The 14355-nt window shown below is 43.3% G+C and overlaps 1 protein-coding gene across 1 annotated transcript; it reads right to left on the minus strand.

The window, feature by feature from the left end:
* Positions 1 to 5044: 5044 nt before the first annotated feature.
* On the minus strand, positions 5045 to 13033 carry tgfb5 (transforming growth factor, beta 5). Its single transcript, XM_046405449.1, has 8 exons — positions 11874 to 13033; positions 11078 to 11473; positions 10220 to 10383; positions 9473 to 9605; positions 9249 to 9359; positions 7945 to 8125; positions 7360 to 7513; positions 5045 to 5553 (listed from the first exon to the last, which is right to left on the minus strand). The coding sequence occupies exons 2-8, from the start codon at positions 11436 to 11438 to the stop codon at positions 5395 to 5397; spliced, it is 1263 nt and encodes a 420-aa protein (XP_046261405.1). The 5' UTR covers positions 11439 to 11473; positions 11874 to 13033; the 3' UTR covers positions 5045 to 5394.
* Between the last annotated feature and the right edge of the window lie 1322 nt (positions 13034 to 14355).

The following is a 14355-nucleotide window of genomic DNA, read 5'->3' on the forward strand; positions in this document are numbered from 1 at the left end:
AGAGGGTTGGAAGGAGAAAAATATTCATATGGCACTTAACTGTTGTGCTGACCACGACCATCAGCAGTGTTGTCATTTTGAGTCTGACTCCTGACCAATGAAGGATGTTTTTCCCTTAGGTTTAATTATTATTTGTATATAATAAAAACTATGGGGAGTGTCAGGATATTTGAATTGTGCGTCGCTGATGACTCAATTCTTCATCAGTTTCACACCATATATGTGACTTTGAACTCTAACTTGTTTCAGACCTCTGTTGTAATATGTGTAATGTACTCAAATTAACGGCCTGTTTTCGGACCGTTAATTTTGAGCGGTTGATGATTTTGGATGAAATCTGCAAACCTTTTCGTACCCATTAAACTGTTGGAAAGAATCACTAAATGCCTAATGTCTGCTAATAATGACTTAGCAAATTAAGACATTTGTTTTGACAATCTAAGCGTTAAATGCGGAAATAAGTGTTAAATCTCTGTGTCAAATCTAAAACCTTAAACCCAACATCTAAACAACAATCACATCCCAGATGTAAATCTAAATATTTAACTCTGGGTTATTTTATTCTTCTGTGTCATTGGATTATAAGACTCAACTCTCTATTAAGAATTAAAAACACATATTCTAATATGTACAAAACCCACAGAAAACATCAATCACATAACTTAAAGTGTGAACATCAGGCCCTACAAACTTTCAAAAGTGTTTATGTACTAAATTGAACTAAACTGTGCATCCACTTGCAGAATGTCCTGTTTTTTCCTTCAAGTAACTGGCTAACTAAACTGCTTTGTGTGTGAATAGTCAACTCTGTCTTTGTACATGAGCTTTTTTTTCTTTTTTCTTTTTTAAAAATCAATTTCTTTTTTTACTGAACAAACAAATCAAACAAAAACAAAATTGAACAAATCTGCTTTTCCTTTCCTATCCTGACATCCAGTTTAAACATTTAGTGTTCTAATAACAGATCTCCACGGGCAAAGACAAATCTTTGCTTCTTCTCACAGGAATATAGGATGTGACATTCAACGTGAGCAACAACAGGAACCCGATTTGAACCTGAGTGGTGTTCAGTTATTGGACTTGTTATTGTCCATAGCTAACACCATGTTCGAACATAAGGGTGTCCATGAGTGCACTTGGCACCAGGAGACCCTCGGTCGCAGGTCAGTGATCGACTCGGGTGAAGGGAGAGGCAGAGCTTTCTACTGGCCAGCACCTGACAAGGACTTTTGGTTGGCCTTGAAGAAATTCTGACAAGCCATCTACACCAGGGTGCTGGAAAGGAGAGTCCGTCCGAACCTCAGATTCAAGAGGAACAATGCGGTTTTTGCCCTGGCAGAGGAACACTGGACCAACTCTACAGCCTCCCGAGTATACTGGAGGGAGCAGGGGAGTTTGCTCAACCAGTTAACATTTAATTTTTAGGATTTGGAAAAGCTTTATGACCGTCTCCTTGAATTATCTTGTGTGGGGGTTCTCCAGGAATATGGAGTGGATGGCCTGTTGCTACGAGCCTTCCAGTCTCTATTTTGTCGGAGTGAGAGCTTGGTTTGCATTGCCACAGTAGGTCAAACCCAGGGTTCGACTCCACCAGCGCTGCCCTTTGTCACTGGTTTAGTTCATAATCTTTATGGACAGAATTTGTAGGCAGAGTTTGCACCCGAGCGTGAAGCGGCTGGGATGAGGATCAGCTCCTTTAAGTCTGAGGGCGGAAAAGGGTGGATTGCCCACTGTGGGTTGGAGGAGAGTTGCTGCCCCAAGTGGAGGAGATCAAGTATCTGTCCAGCTCCTCATCCTACCTTGAAAGCTCAGCCTTGGAGATAGGGTGATGAGCTTGGACATCTGGGAGGGGCTCAGAGTAGAGCCACTGCTCCTCCACATCGAGAGGAGCCAGTTGAGGTGGTTCGGGCATCTGGCCAGGATGCCTCCTGGACGTCTCCCGGGGGATGTGTTTCGGGCAGGTCCATCCAGGAGGAGCCCCCAGGGCCGGGGAGAAGATGGTCTTCCCGGCTGAGACTGCTGCCCCCATGACCCAGCCCAGGACAAGCAGAAGAAGACGAAGACAGAGACGAAGGTTACATTCATGATATGACTTTAATATTTAGATATGAACATTTAAAATGAACATTTATTAATATTTTGCAAGAAAACAATTTCATAGACTTTTAAATTGGTGACTTAAAAAAACCCAAGATTGCTTTATTTATTGTTAAGCTAAATGTGGGGTGAAAAAGGGCTTTCCATTTGAGCATGCTGCAAAGAATCCAAAGAGAAAATGTAGAAATGTCGCCCTCATCTGTTTAAAAAGAGAAAAGTCAGGCCTCTGAGTGGTTGGCCTCCCTGCCCCAATAGGGCCTCAAGTACAACCACGGCCTCCAAGTTTGACTACTTGAAGAATATGGCTTCAATACTGCTGAGGCTGCAGATCAGTATCTTCTGTTTACTCCTGTGTCTCATTACCACTCTGCTGCTTGTATAACTCTTTTTATTTTGTGTTTACGGTGTCCTGCTGCCCTCGAGAGCTGTATTTTAATTTAACTGCCAGAAATAAATAGGAACAATTTCAATGTAGCTGTGACGAATGGTCTTGTCCAAACCTGTAATGCGAGTTATATTTGAGGCAGGCCATGACGTGCAATTGCTTTCTGTCATTCTCAAAACCATTTTACAGCCATTATCAAAGGCTCTCTTCCAGATTTGGTCAGTATGGGTAGGGTGAGTGAGTGTGTGAAGAGCCTGAGCCATGAATCATTACATATTTTCCCTATTTGGAGGCTTTACAAGCTGGATGTATGCACGTGTGTGTTTTAGACAACCTTAAAATCTATGTGCACACTCCCTCTCAAGGCCAAAGGTACAGACATGGTTATGGAGAGGTGTGTGTGTGTGTGTTTTTGTGCGCACACAGGGGTCGATATCCACAGCAGACTTCCCCTCTCGAAGGACAGTGGGACCTAGTGTGAGACAGAGCAAGGCGCTCTACCGTGGGATAAGTACAGGTTGGATATAGCAAGGGGTAGTTAAGTGGAAAAGACTAACAGATGCTGGGGCTAGTTTACTCAGGGGGAGGGAGCCTCACCACAGCTCGAGCACTAGCACCCTGACACACACACACACACACACAGTGAGGCTGCATTCTCAATGTGGCTTAGAAAAAACAATTTTACTGCGAAGGCTGGAGGACAGTTTGTATCTCTTTAAGCTATTTTAATGACAGAAATGGCTTGGATGAAAACCTCTGCAGTAAAGACAGACAGATCTCTCATTGCTGAATTCAAGTTCAGGACATTAAAGTCCCAGTTCACCAAAAATATACAGACACACACACACACAAAAAGCCATAATGAACCTGTAGGAGCATCTAGCCTTGCAGCTAGTTTTCATTTTATTTGTATTGATATATGAGATTTTTGCCTCAAGATTTCTGCTGTTTTAATTGAGAGGTTTGTTGCAGTTGTGAACTGGCCCTTTAATAATCTCACAACTGCAAAGCCTGAACAGCAGTTTTTCTGTGGTTCAGATGACGAGAAAATAAAATCACGTGTACCACTGAAAACAACGACAAGTAAGTACAGGAGTGTGTGTAGGCAATGAGATGAGGCGGAGGTCGACACTAACAGCGACATGACAACTGGGGCTGATGCTTGTGTGTGTGTGTATTGTAGCACTAAAACAACACATAAAACATGATTTTTCTGAAACAAAGTTGAAATAATTGAAACCGATGAGCCTAACGTAAAGCTTTACGCTCATTTGCTCGGGACACTTCTGTGTTTCCATGTCAAGCAACATACAAGACGTTGATCAAAGACAAAATGTGAATGGGAATACAGAATGGAAAAAATATCTTCTGAAGCCAGTGGCTCCTCCCAATCACGTACCAACCAGTCAGACACAAGTATTTCCTTCCAACTATATATTCAGTAAATGCATGAAAAGCACTGGCTTTGTTAATACTTCTACAACCGGATGTTGTCGCAATTCACCTAAAACTTTGTCAACCAGATTTTCAAAATATAACCCCACCCCCTAAAACTATATAATACATAAATCCATTACTCGCTTTCAGCTGGGTCACTGACAGAACACCCCTGTCACAATCACCATAAAATTCACAATAAAAACCAGGGAATAATTTCAATGCTATCATACATGACCTCACCAGCCACACACACCCAATTGCTCTCTGTCTCTCTCACTCACACACACACACACACACCCACACACACAAACCACTGGCATACCAGAGAGCCTATATTTAAAATGAGCCCTGGGGATGTTTTTTATTTTCAGCATTTAGACATTCTATCAAAAGTGGTCAATGTGGATCCTTGGGTGTAGAGAGAGAGACAGTGTGTGCGTGTGTGTGTGCGAATCAGCGAGACTGATGGTAAGACATAGGTATGACGAAATATAATCACAGCACAGGAATAGCAATGAGTCGACAGCTTCAGAAAATGAGCATCATAGTGTGATTACTGAATGTTTGAGCCAGACCCAAATAGTTACAAATTTGCTAAGACTGCAAAATACCACCTTCCAAACTTGTAGACGTTCCAAATACAGCCCTATCATCCCACGTCTCATTTTCAAAGCCTCTTTTTTCTCTCCCTCTCTCCTCCCACCACAAATCCCAGAACCTCGAGCAACAGAGAGAGAGAGACACACACACACACACACACACACAGACAGAGGAGATGAGGGGAGCATTTAAATCTAGCGTTCCGTGAGTGGTCGGGTCGGTGTCTGGAAATCTTTCACATCCTGTTTACGCCGGGCAGATTTCAGCTCCGGACCGCAGAGAGCTGGCAGGGCCCTCTGCCTGGACACAGCTCTCTCTCTCTCTCTTCTATCTGCTCTGTGCCTCCCTCGCCTTAAAGATCTCAGTCTGCAAACCTTTCCACACCGCCTCCCTTCCTATCAGCACCTTCACACCTAAAGCAAACATGCACACGTTGCAGCTGCAGCTCTGCCCACGGCCACAGGAATACGACCACGGTGGAATCAAAATCCTGATAAAAAAAGAATCCTTTTTACGCAGAGCAAATGTAGCCAAGTCACACAACACCCCTTTTAATATCCAAGTACAGGTTTAATACAGCTATGTTGCCATATTTACAGTGTCCTATATCAAATGGAAAAGTTCCAGAGAATGAAGAAAAATAAAGTTTTCATGCCTGTAAAGAATGGGAGCAAAATCCTGATATTTCAGTCAGGAAGCATAAAAATATAACACCTCAAAAGTCTGCTATAAGTGATCAAACGGCGAAGATTAATGAGCAAACGATCCATCTGTCCTCTCGTCTTTATTCCCCCCCTGAAAGAAGCCAGTTTGTAGTTAAGGTCCTGTGATCCTTGTCCTCCTCTTTGCCTCGCTCACCTCTTCCTCTGAACTCAGCGGCACTTGCAGGATTTGACGACCATGTTGGAGAGTTGCTCAACACGTGGGGTGCGGCCTATGAAGTACATAATAGTGAGGGGCTCCAGGTCCTGAGGAACACAGCAGGGCGAGGCAGAGGCCTCGGGGTTCATCTTGTTGTACAGGGGCAGGATCTGACCAGGGAAAAGAAATGAAGGATTTTCTCTCAGTTTCTTACTATGACAGATGAGGTTCTACATGGACACATTTTTTGCCAAAATTGGAGCACTTTTGGTCACTTCATATGAGAGGCTTTCTGTATTTGTGTTTTGTCTTTGCTCTTAATATGTAAGGGCTCGGTAGTGAAAAAGCTGATGTCACGTACATTTTTACACCAATCAGTAAATTCCGGCATTTGAATAGAAATGTGAAGACAACTGTGGGATTATTTGCTTATGTAGCCAGGTCAGGGTTAGATGAGAAGATCAATCCCAGGATCACATCTGTATGATAAAGGTTAGTGTATCTTAGCATAAAGACAGCAAACAGTGGAACAGCTAGCCTGGTTCGGCAGTAAGGTAACAAAAGCACCTTTAATGTTGACTGATTAGCTTGTTACATCTTACTTGCTTAATCGGAACAAATAAAGTGCAATAACTACAAGATGTGGTTACGTGCTAGATTACTGACCAGGTGCACTTTGCAGAGTCTCTGCTGGCTGATCCCATTGGTATCATTCTAATCCAGCTTTTGGCAAGAGGACTTAGATTGTTGTGTATTCACTTTATCCTATAACCCCTGTCTGTCAATGTGTTACCTTATTTCTCCTTCAAATACTTTGTATTTACTACAAAAAAATGCCAAACTCCATCAAACTCAGGAGTCGAGGAGATCAAACTGTGTGGAAGCCACAGTGGCATTTGTTGACAGCGGAAACATGTTTCATCTTACAGTGTATATAACAATAAAGGCTGCGGAGGAAGACAAATCAGAAGTTTCTGTGAGAGTCACCGTGGCTACAGGCCAAGACATAAGCAGTGAGACAAACAGGCTGCTGTTGTGTAAGGCTATATGTTTTGTAACAGGCTTCTGCGAGGTGACAGCCCATTTATGACGCAGAGGTTAACCAATCTTAGCTAACTATAGTGTTTAGCAGCCACAAACAATGCACTTAAAGCCCATTTAAAGGCTAGCATCACCCGCATTTCAAAGTTTCTGTACCTTGAAGTCTGGTAGGATGTTGATTTGGTCCAAAGCAGAGTATTTTACCAGAGACGAGAGAGGAGCTACACAGATTTTTCTGACATTTAAGAAGTTGCTTTTGTTTGGACTGGAGCGACTGTTTATAACTGATCGATCCCAGATGATTTCTATTCATACTGTTGCTGGCTGTGTCTCTCAGACTGAGACGTCTGTCAGTGTTTCCATTCAGACTATTGACCAAAAAGAAAAAAATAAAGGTCACGAAACTGAAGATTTCAACAAAATAGAATTTGGAAAAAAGGGAGCACGTTTGTCTTTCCTTAACCGTCCTATAACGTTTTAAAAATGAATTAGTCTGAGTGGTTAAAACTGATATTTTTGTTGTGGTGGTGTGTTTCACATAGATGTAGGTGGTCACAAAATGAACTACTGGTTCTTTGACAAAACCAGGCATATAATCATATTATTCACGTCTGGATTCAATCCTATGTTGGGCTGAGGGTATTTTGATACTAGTGTCAGTACAGTACTTGGGTTTTGCCAATAAGACCAAGACAATATTTTATTCATTACTTGTAACAAACTTTAAAAAAATCTACAGACAACCCTTCTTTAAGCAAAAGCAAAAAACATCTTAAATGTTGATTGTTGACTAAAAACAAGCAGTCATGAAACATTTTTGACTCACATCAGGAACTGTCTCATTACAGGACAGAAAGGTTGGATGCCAGTTATTGATGCTTCATACTTTCCAATACATTTTGGCAGATACCAGTACAGTATTGAGACCAACTCACCATGTTATAGTGGTTGTTGGCACTCCAGAGGTAAGGACAGTTCCCGGCACAGAAGTTGGCTTTGTAACCTTTGGGCTCGTGAATCCATTTCCAGTTGAGGTCACGCCTGAAGTCAATGTAGAGTGAGCGCAGGCAGCAGCCCTGGTCGGAGCCACTGAGACACAACATACAGATAGAAATATTTCAACTCGAGTTCTGCTTTTCAAGTCTAGGGCAAAGGCCCAAAGTCGGGTCATGGGAAAATGACCACAGGTCTCCACTGAAGAAGCAGCCATCACACGGTAATGACTATGCAAGGCTGCCAGAGTTTTCCCCTGCAGCGTGAGGTAGTCTAAATAAAACACTGCACGCCTGCTGGCCTGCAGTCTAAACACAGGGTCAGTATTGTTAGTTTTGCCACACAATAGTCTGCAAAGTGAGTTTTGGGTAAGGAGAGAAAAAACTCAGAGCCAATGCCCACCACAACTAGAATTCAGAATTATAAAACTACAAATCCTGGAAGAATGTCAGTGGTGTCAGTCAGTCACACATAACCACACACACACACACACACACACACACACAGATGGCTGGTTGGCGGCCTACCGGGAGCAGGTTGTGGTGTCTGTGGCGGCTGCTCTCTTCTTGCGGTTCTTCTTGGCAGGGTTGTCCACTCTGTCACTGGGCAACACGGTGAGGATGAGGTGTGGCGTCTTGGTGCTGAAATCTGCCTGGCCTTTAACCTGACCAGGCTTTCTTATCTGGCGAAGCCTCTCATCATCCAGGCCTACGGAAAGCGGTGCAACAGTTAATACAGTGGCTCTCAACCTGGGCATCAGGACCCAAAAGAGGCTGCAGAATAAACCTGAAGGATCACACAGTGATAAATGTACTCACTTACAGAGAGTATGTTTATCTTTCTCAAAGATTTCTCTAATCTTTGCTTTTTTTCCAATCATGAAATGCTAGATAGATTTCCCTCTTTGGGCTTCTAAAAACTATCCAAATGAAACAATATGAGAAGGAAACAGCGCTCATAAGTTGAACTCAAGATATACAGTACGTACTCTGTGATGAGGGTTCACCTTGAATTCTTGTAGTTTGGATGCCAGGAAAACGTCGTGGTTCATTCAAAGTAATAACCATAAATTCACACATTCAGTTCATGAATTTCCTTTGATTCAGCTATGGTTTTTACACTCCAAAGTGTTTTTCTGAGACGGCCCGACTGTTTGTGTCTGATTTAGTGGTTTTTCTGAGTCTTCGTGGGCTGAGTTGTAAAAGTACAAGAGCTCAAAACAAGCCACCGCTTGTCTAACATCGGTATCAGTTTTTTTCCAAGTGGTAAAAAACTGACTTGGCTCAGGCGAGTGTAAATCCTGAGGAAAGTGCTGCAATTTAAGGCATAAATGAAGCAATGCAGACAGTCTGACGTTCAATAGTTTCACAGTGTGTGAAAGAACAGTTCCTCCATTATTCCTGTAGGATAGTGGGTACGTGATTCATAAATCATTTTGGAGGCGCCTTACAGAAGAGTCTCTACTTTATGATTAGATTCTGTGACCTGCAGGATTATTTCTGTGCACATAAATCTTCCTCCAGTGCTTTTAATGCCCTTTCCAAGAACCTGTTCACATTTCTCATCTCTATGGCCATTGCAATAAAACTGAGGCTGAGTTTAACTTCACTTTTTTAACTTCATCAAATCTTTGGCGCAATGGCTGTCATGTTTGTTTGTTCAAGTGTTGCGGTCAGCTCAGCAGCTTATTTTCACATGTAGCACCAATAAAACGAATGTTGTATGCTGAACAAAAACAACCAGCATCTACCAAAACCTGCTGCAACACTCAGGAAAGTCTAAAAATCATCATATTCAGACTGCAACAACAACAACAGAAACTGCAATAAACCTGCAAAGAGAGCCTCCAGCTCCTCACTCTTGTTGGGAACAATGTTGTTGGTGGAGGGGACAAAGGTACAGCAGGGACAGTGGACGCCCAACTTCAGTCCAAGATTGTTCTCTGTTCAGTGGTGGGGGAAAGAAAGGATGAAAAAATTATATACGTTGAGATCAGCTGATGAAGATGAAGAAGTTCACAAACAGTGTAAAGAACTTGCTGGTGCTGAACCTGACCTGGATCTGACACCCAGTCCTTAATGGTTTCGGTGACCTCCACAGAGATCCAGGCTCCCTTCGCCTTCGGCTGAACGGTGCGGGAGTCGATGTAACGTTGAGTGGAGGTGCTCTCTTCATCTGGCTTCAGAAGCTGACACACACAGAAAGACAAGGCAGCGATGAGGCTTCCCTAAGATAAACTGTCTCCTGTCAGGATAATAAATATGGTAATTTCCACTGAACAGTCAGTAGGTTCATCTTACTTCATTTTGACATAACACACAATTGGCATAAAGCAATTACCATCATCAGGCATGTAAATTATGCTTCCTGGGGCTAACATTTTTCTATGGTAAGGTGGTGAGGTGTACAATGTCTACCTCAAGCCAAAATATAAATATACTTTGTTGTGAAGATTTAGTTTCACAACAGTCTTGTTGGCCTGATGCCCAAACTACACGAAAAACATTTCAGATGGTATTCCCCATCACGCATACTGCATTTGAAGAAAGGAAACAAGTGAGGAAGGTATTTCTGTGAGTTTGACAGGAAAACAACTTCTGGATCTGTTTTCTTTTCTTTTTTTCATAATAAAAGAAGAAAATGGATCCTTAAGTGAGTTTAAAGATGCATGCAAGCGTAGCCCTCATAACTTGGGGGGAAAAAATGGGTTTATTTGGATGCAAAAGCTTGAAAAGACATGACAATGCAACTGTCATGCTAGTGTCCTGTTGTGTTATCCCTTAACATCTTACTGTCGTCTACCTGATAGATCTCTACTCTTTGCTCTGAGGCCCGGGCTTGTGGGTTGGGAGCTCTGAAGATCCTGAACTCAGCTTTGACCAGGGTGCTGTTGGTCAGGTCCACTCCGCTGACGTCAAAGTGGACCACTCTGTAGTGGGGATTTGGGGCCGCTGGCTGCACAACATCTGGATGAAAAAACATCAGTTGTAAACGATGACTAATGATCCAACAACATCTCATGGCTTCGACAATGTTTTATTTATACTTTGGGTTAAAACAGCGCTGTGATGCATTGTCTCGGGCATAATTACTGCTGATGAGTGTCTCAAAACCAAATTACAGGTTTGGGCACAGTACGTAAATGTGTCTAGTCTTATGTTTAATACGAGTAATTGTTGTGCTCAACATGACCTCCCAACTAGACAGTTATGTAAGTATGAACCATGTAGAATCCAACACCATTAATCATCAGCATGAAGCTGGGGGGGATGGAAGGGGTCGTGATAACTTGTCTCTCTCCACCCTTTACTCATTTTCCCAAACTTGTGCTTCATGGTGGATGGAGATGACGAACTGTAGAAGCTGTAACAGCACCCCCGGTTTAAATAAGCAGTGGCAAGCAATATTTCTGTTGTTTATGTGCAAATACCATTAAATTCTCAAGTGGTAATTCAGTTTAGAGTTTTCATTTCGGACAACATGTTGGTACCTGGAAGAGTTTTACTGTATTTACTGTATCTATTTCAATGCCGGTAAAAAGTTGGGAACCACCGTGTTGCATATTTTTGTCTAAATTCTTTGTCCCTCTTCTGTGGCCTCTAAGGACCTAAGGAGAATCTTATATTGAGGACCAACGTCATACATCATACGTGGACTCACTTGTGTCGGTGCGGGGGGGCAGCATGTCAATCCTCTGCACCTCTTTGGCGTAATAGTCCTCCTCGCTGCTCTCGCGCTCGCACGCGGACTCGGCCAGTCGCGCGCGCTCCTTCAGCAGCTCCCGCGTGCTGTTGTAGAGCAGCATGACCTCCGGGGGCACCGTGCCGGGCGGCGGGTCCTCGTCTTCATCCGGCGGGCTGCGGATGCGGAGCTTACTGAGGATCTGTCCGCGGACCGCCTCGATGCGACGGGACTTCTGCTTGTCCAGGTTGATGGACTGGCACGTGTTGATCCCCTCCACCAGCAGCACACCGGAGAACCGGAGGAGCAGCAGCAGGAGCGCGAGGCGGGGGAGCCACATTGTCCGGTTAGGAGACGGAGTGACAGAGATACTTCCTGAACGGCCGTGAAGGAAATCAGCTGAAACAACTGAGGTCACTGCGGTGGGCTGTAACTAAAGCGGAGTCTCAAAACCGCGCATTAAGTAATGTGCGCGTAAAGTGGTTGAAAATTTCTCCGAAACCTAACTTGAATAAAATTTTTTTTAAAAAAATCATATATCCAGTTCTAACAGGCTATTTTGGTCAAAACCACCCTCAGTGGAAAAGGAAAACCACACCTGCTGACTTTACATTTATTCTACTGTGGCAATTTTATAACACTGCCCATACACGTGCCTGCGTATTTTAACACCAGACACATAAAGAAACATTGTCATTTTATCTTTGGAGTCTACATTTAACTTATTAAATTCAATCTTGTTATGAAAAAAAGAGGCAGTACCAGAAATACATACACGCCAAACGATATCACAACCAAACTCCACTGCAGAAACCTCAAATTTAGCGAGTGGAAATTTGGCTGACGCTTTTAATTCCAATCCGGTGTGCTCAAAGCTCGGTTGTTGTCCCGTGCTGACGCGTGCGCGCTTTCCGCGTGTACAGGTGAAGATATTTAATTACAGTCTAGTCGATGAGTTGGAGCTTCGTCCGTCTCCGTTTTCCGTTGCCCATCCTCGGATAATTCAACAGCTTTCAGGAGAAAGGAGTCATCGCAGGCGCTCAGCCCATGTCGCAGATCATCCAAACAAAAACCTGAGCTGCTCATTTCATCTGAAGCAGAATGATCCCCGTGGTTTTACCTTCGAAAGACCCATCTGCTGAGCGAAGAACTGGCCCATACCCGCTTTCAGAAAATCTAGTTATAGCTTTAAAAAAATATATACCCAGTGAGATCCTCCCATTCCCTCTTATAGGTAAACAGAAAGCAGCCTGCACTAAAACGTAGAAAAAAACTGTTGATTTATGTTGGAAAAACCATGGTGGGCCTGTTAATCCCCCTCACATAAACATCAAAACACGGAAAAAGTCAGACGATATAAAAAGACATGACGCAGAAAAATATATGAAAGAAGTCCTTGTGCTGTGATTTTTTTTTTCTTTTTTAAAAAAGAGAGGAAACTCTACAGTAAATTACTGATCCTCGGTTTAAATTAGCTCCAGCTTGATGTCTGCTGGGCTGAAAGCTCTGCTGGGAACACCGAGACCTGCTGCATGATGTGAATACTCTGTGATTATTCTGCAGATCCTCTGGGAGAAATGCACAGAGCCCCAGACAGAAGGAGGTGGAGGGAGGGACTGGATGTGAGAGGAGGAGGAGGAGGTGGTGTTGGTGGTGGTGGTGGTGGGGGGCGGTTTGCCACCAAAGTGAAGAGAGTGTGTGATTATGTAGGCAAGAGCCATCTTCCTCTCACTGCAGCAGGCGGGCACGTGCATGCGCGCGCACACACACACATACACACACACACTTTGCCATCTTCTCTCTGCAGGTAAACATCTGCTGAGGACACACCAGCCTTAGCTCCACATTTGGGAAATATCTTATCATAAACATCCTAACCTGGCTCTGTGCAACAAAGACAACAAAATCCACCTACCTGCATCTTACCAGTTAGCACATTATATCTAGTTTGTTTGATCCCTACAGAGTGTAAACAAAGCACCCAGGGAACCAGTTTAGACTCCAGCAAGTTACCGGTCCCGGCCAAGAAACAGTCCAGCACACATATCTGTCCATAAAACTGCGATTTGTAGTTTCGACACTTTGATTAAAGTAAACAAATGTGATATAACATGTTAATTACTGAGCTTTAGAGGTGCTGGTTCACAGAGAGCCTGGCCAGCTGTTTCTGTTTCCAGTCTTTGTGCTAAGCTAAGCAAACAAACAAGATCATCCTCCGCCAGAAAACCGAAAAGTACATTATCCCAACTTGCTGAATCTTTAAACACCCAAATTATATACAGAAGGTGAAGAAATAAGAAGCAATATTTTTCTTCCAGTGATTTCAAAATGTAGCTTTAGCGGGGATCTCCGTGTAATTTTCATCTTAAGCCTCATTTATGCCAATAGCTCAAGGCTTATCCTAATTTCACTTTATCATTCCACAGCCCATCCCTTATTAACTTTATCTTTTGTAGCTTTCAATACAGGCCCTTTCTTTTCTCTCTGCTGCACTTCAGGCTCATTGTTAATTACAGCTCAGAACTTGGAGAGGACTGTTAATCTGTCAGGGGTGGCTTTTATTGCTTCTCTGCTGCCATCCCATTATACCGTTATTATAGTTGCGGGTGCAGGCCTGTAATTGCTGTAAGTAGAAGGGAAAGGTAGAAGAGACTCGGGCTGCCTTGAGGCTTCTGGTCAGGACACCCCCACCCCCCACCTCCTCCTCCTCCTCCTCCTCCTCTGTCGTCCCCCACCCCACCCCACCCCACCCCAATTCGTCTATCCTGGCAAGGTTTCTAAAAATGATAACATGGCCTGCTGACAAACAGACTCCTGTTCCAACTCGATTGCTGCTGCACCATCTTAGAAATGGATGGGAAAAAAAAAATGAATGGAAACACTTAATTTGTCTATGTGGACCTGAATGCTTTCTTTCAGCAATTATAAAAAGATCAGACACACTGCGGGGTCTCTCTTATCAGACAAGCCCGTGTGTGTGTGTGTGTGTGCTGTAAAGTGTGGAAAAGGAACAAAAAAAAAAAAGACTTCCTCAAAAACAACTTCTACCCAGCCTGCTTTTTTTTTTTCCTCTTTTCCTCAAAGCCAAATATAGACAAGCCACTGCCACGTCATCTGGCTCTCAGCACTTTCTTAAACCCTGCGAGAGGGCAAGATGGGGTTCAGAGCCTGCCTCTCACTCACGGTGCTTCAGGGGTTATTATTTTTGCATGTCTGTAATATAACTGAATCCATATTTTTCCACAAAAACCTAAAAC

The sequence above is a fragment of the Scatophagus argus genome, chromosome 12, assembly GCF_020382885.2.
Source record: "Scatophagus argus isolate fScaArg1 chromosome 12, fScaArg1.pri, whole genome shotgun sequence".
Taxonomy (NCBI): Eukaryota; Metazoa; Chordata; class Actinopteri; family Scatophagidae; genus Scatophagus; species Scatophagus argus.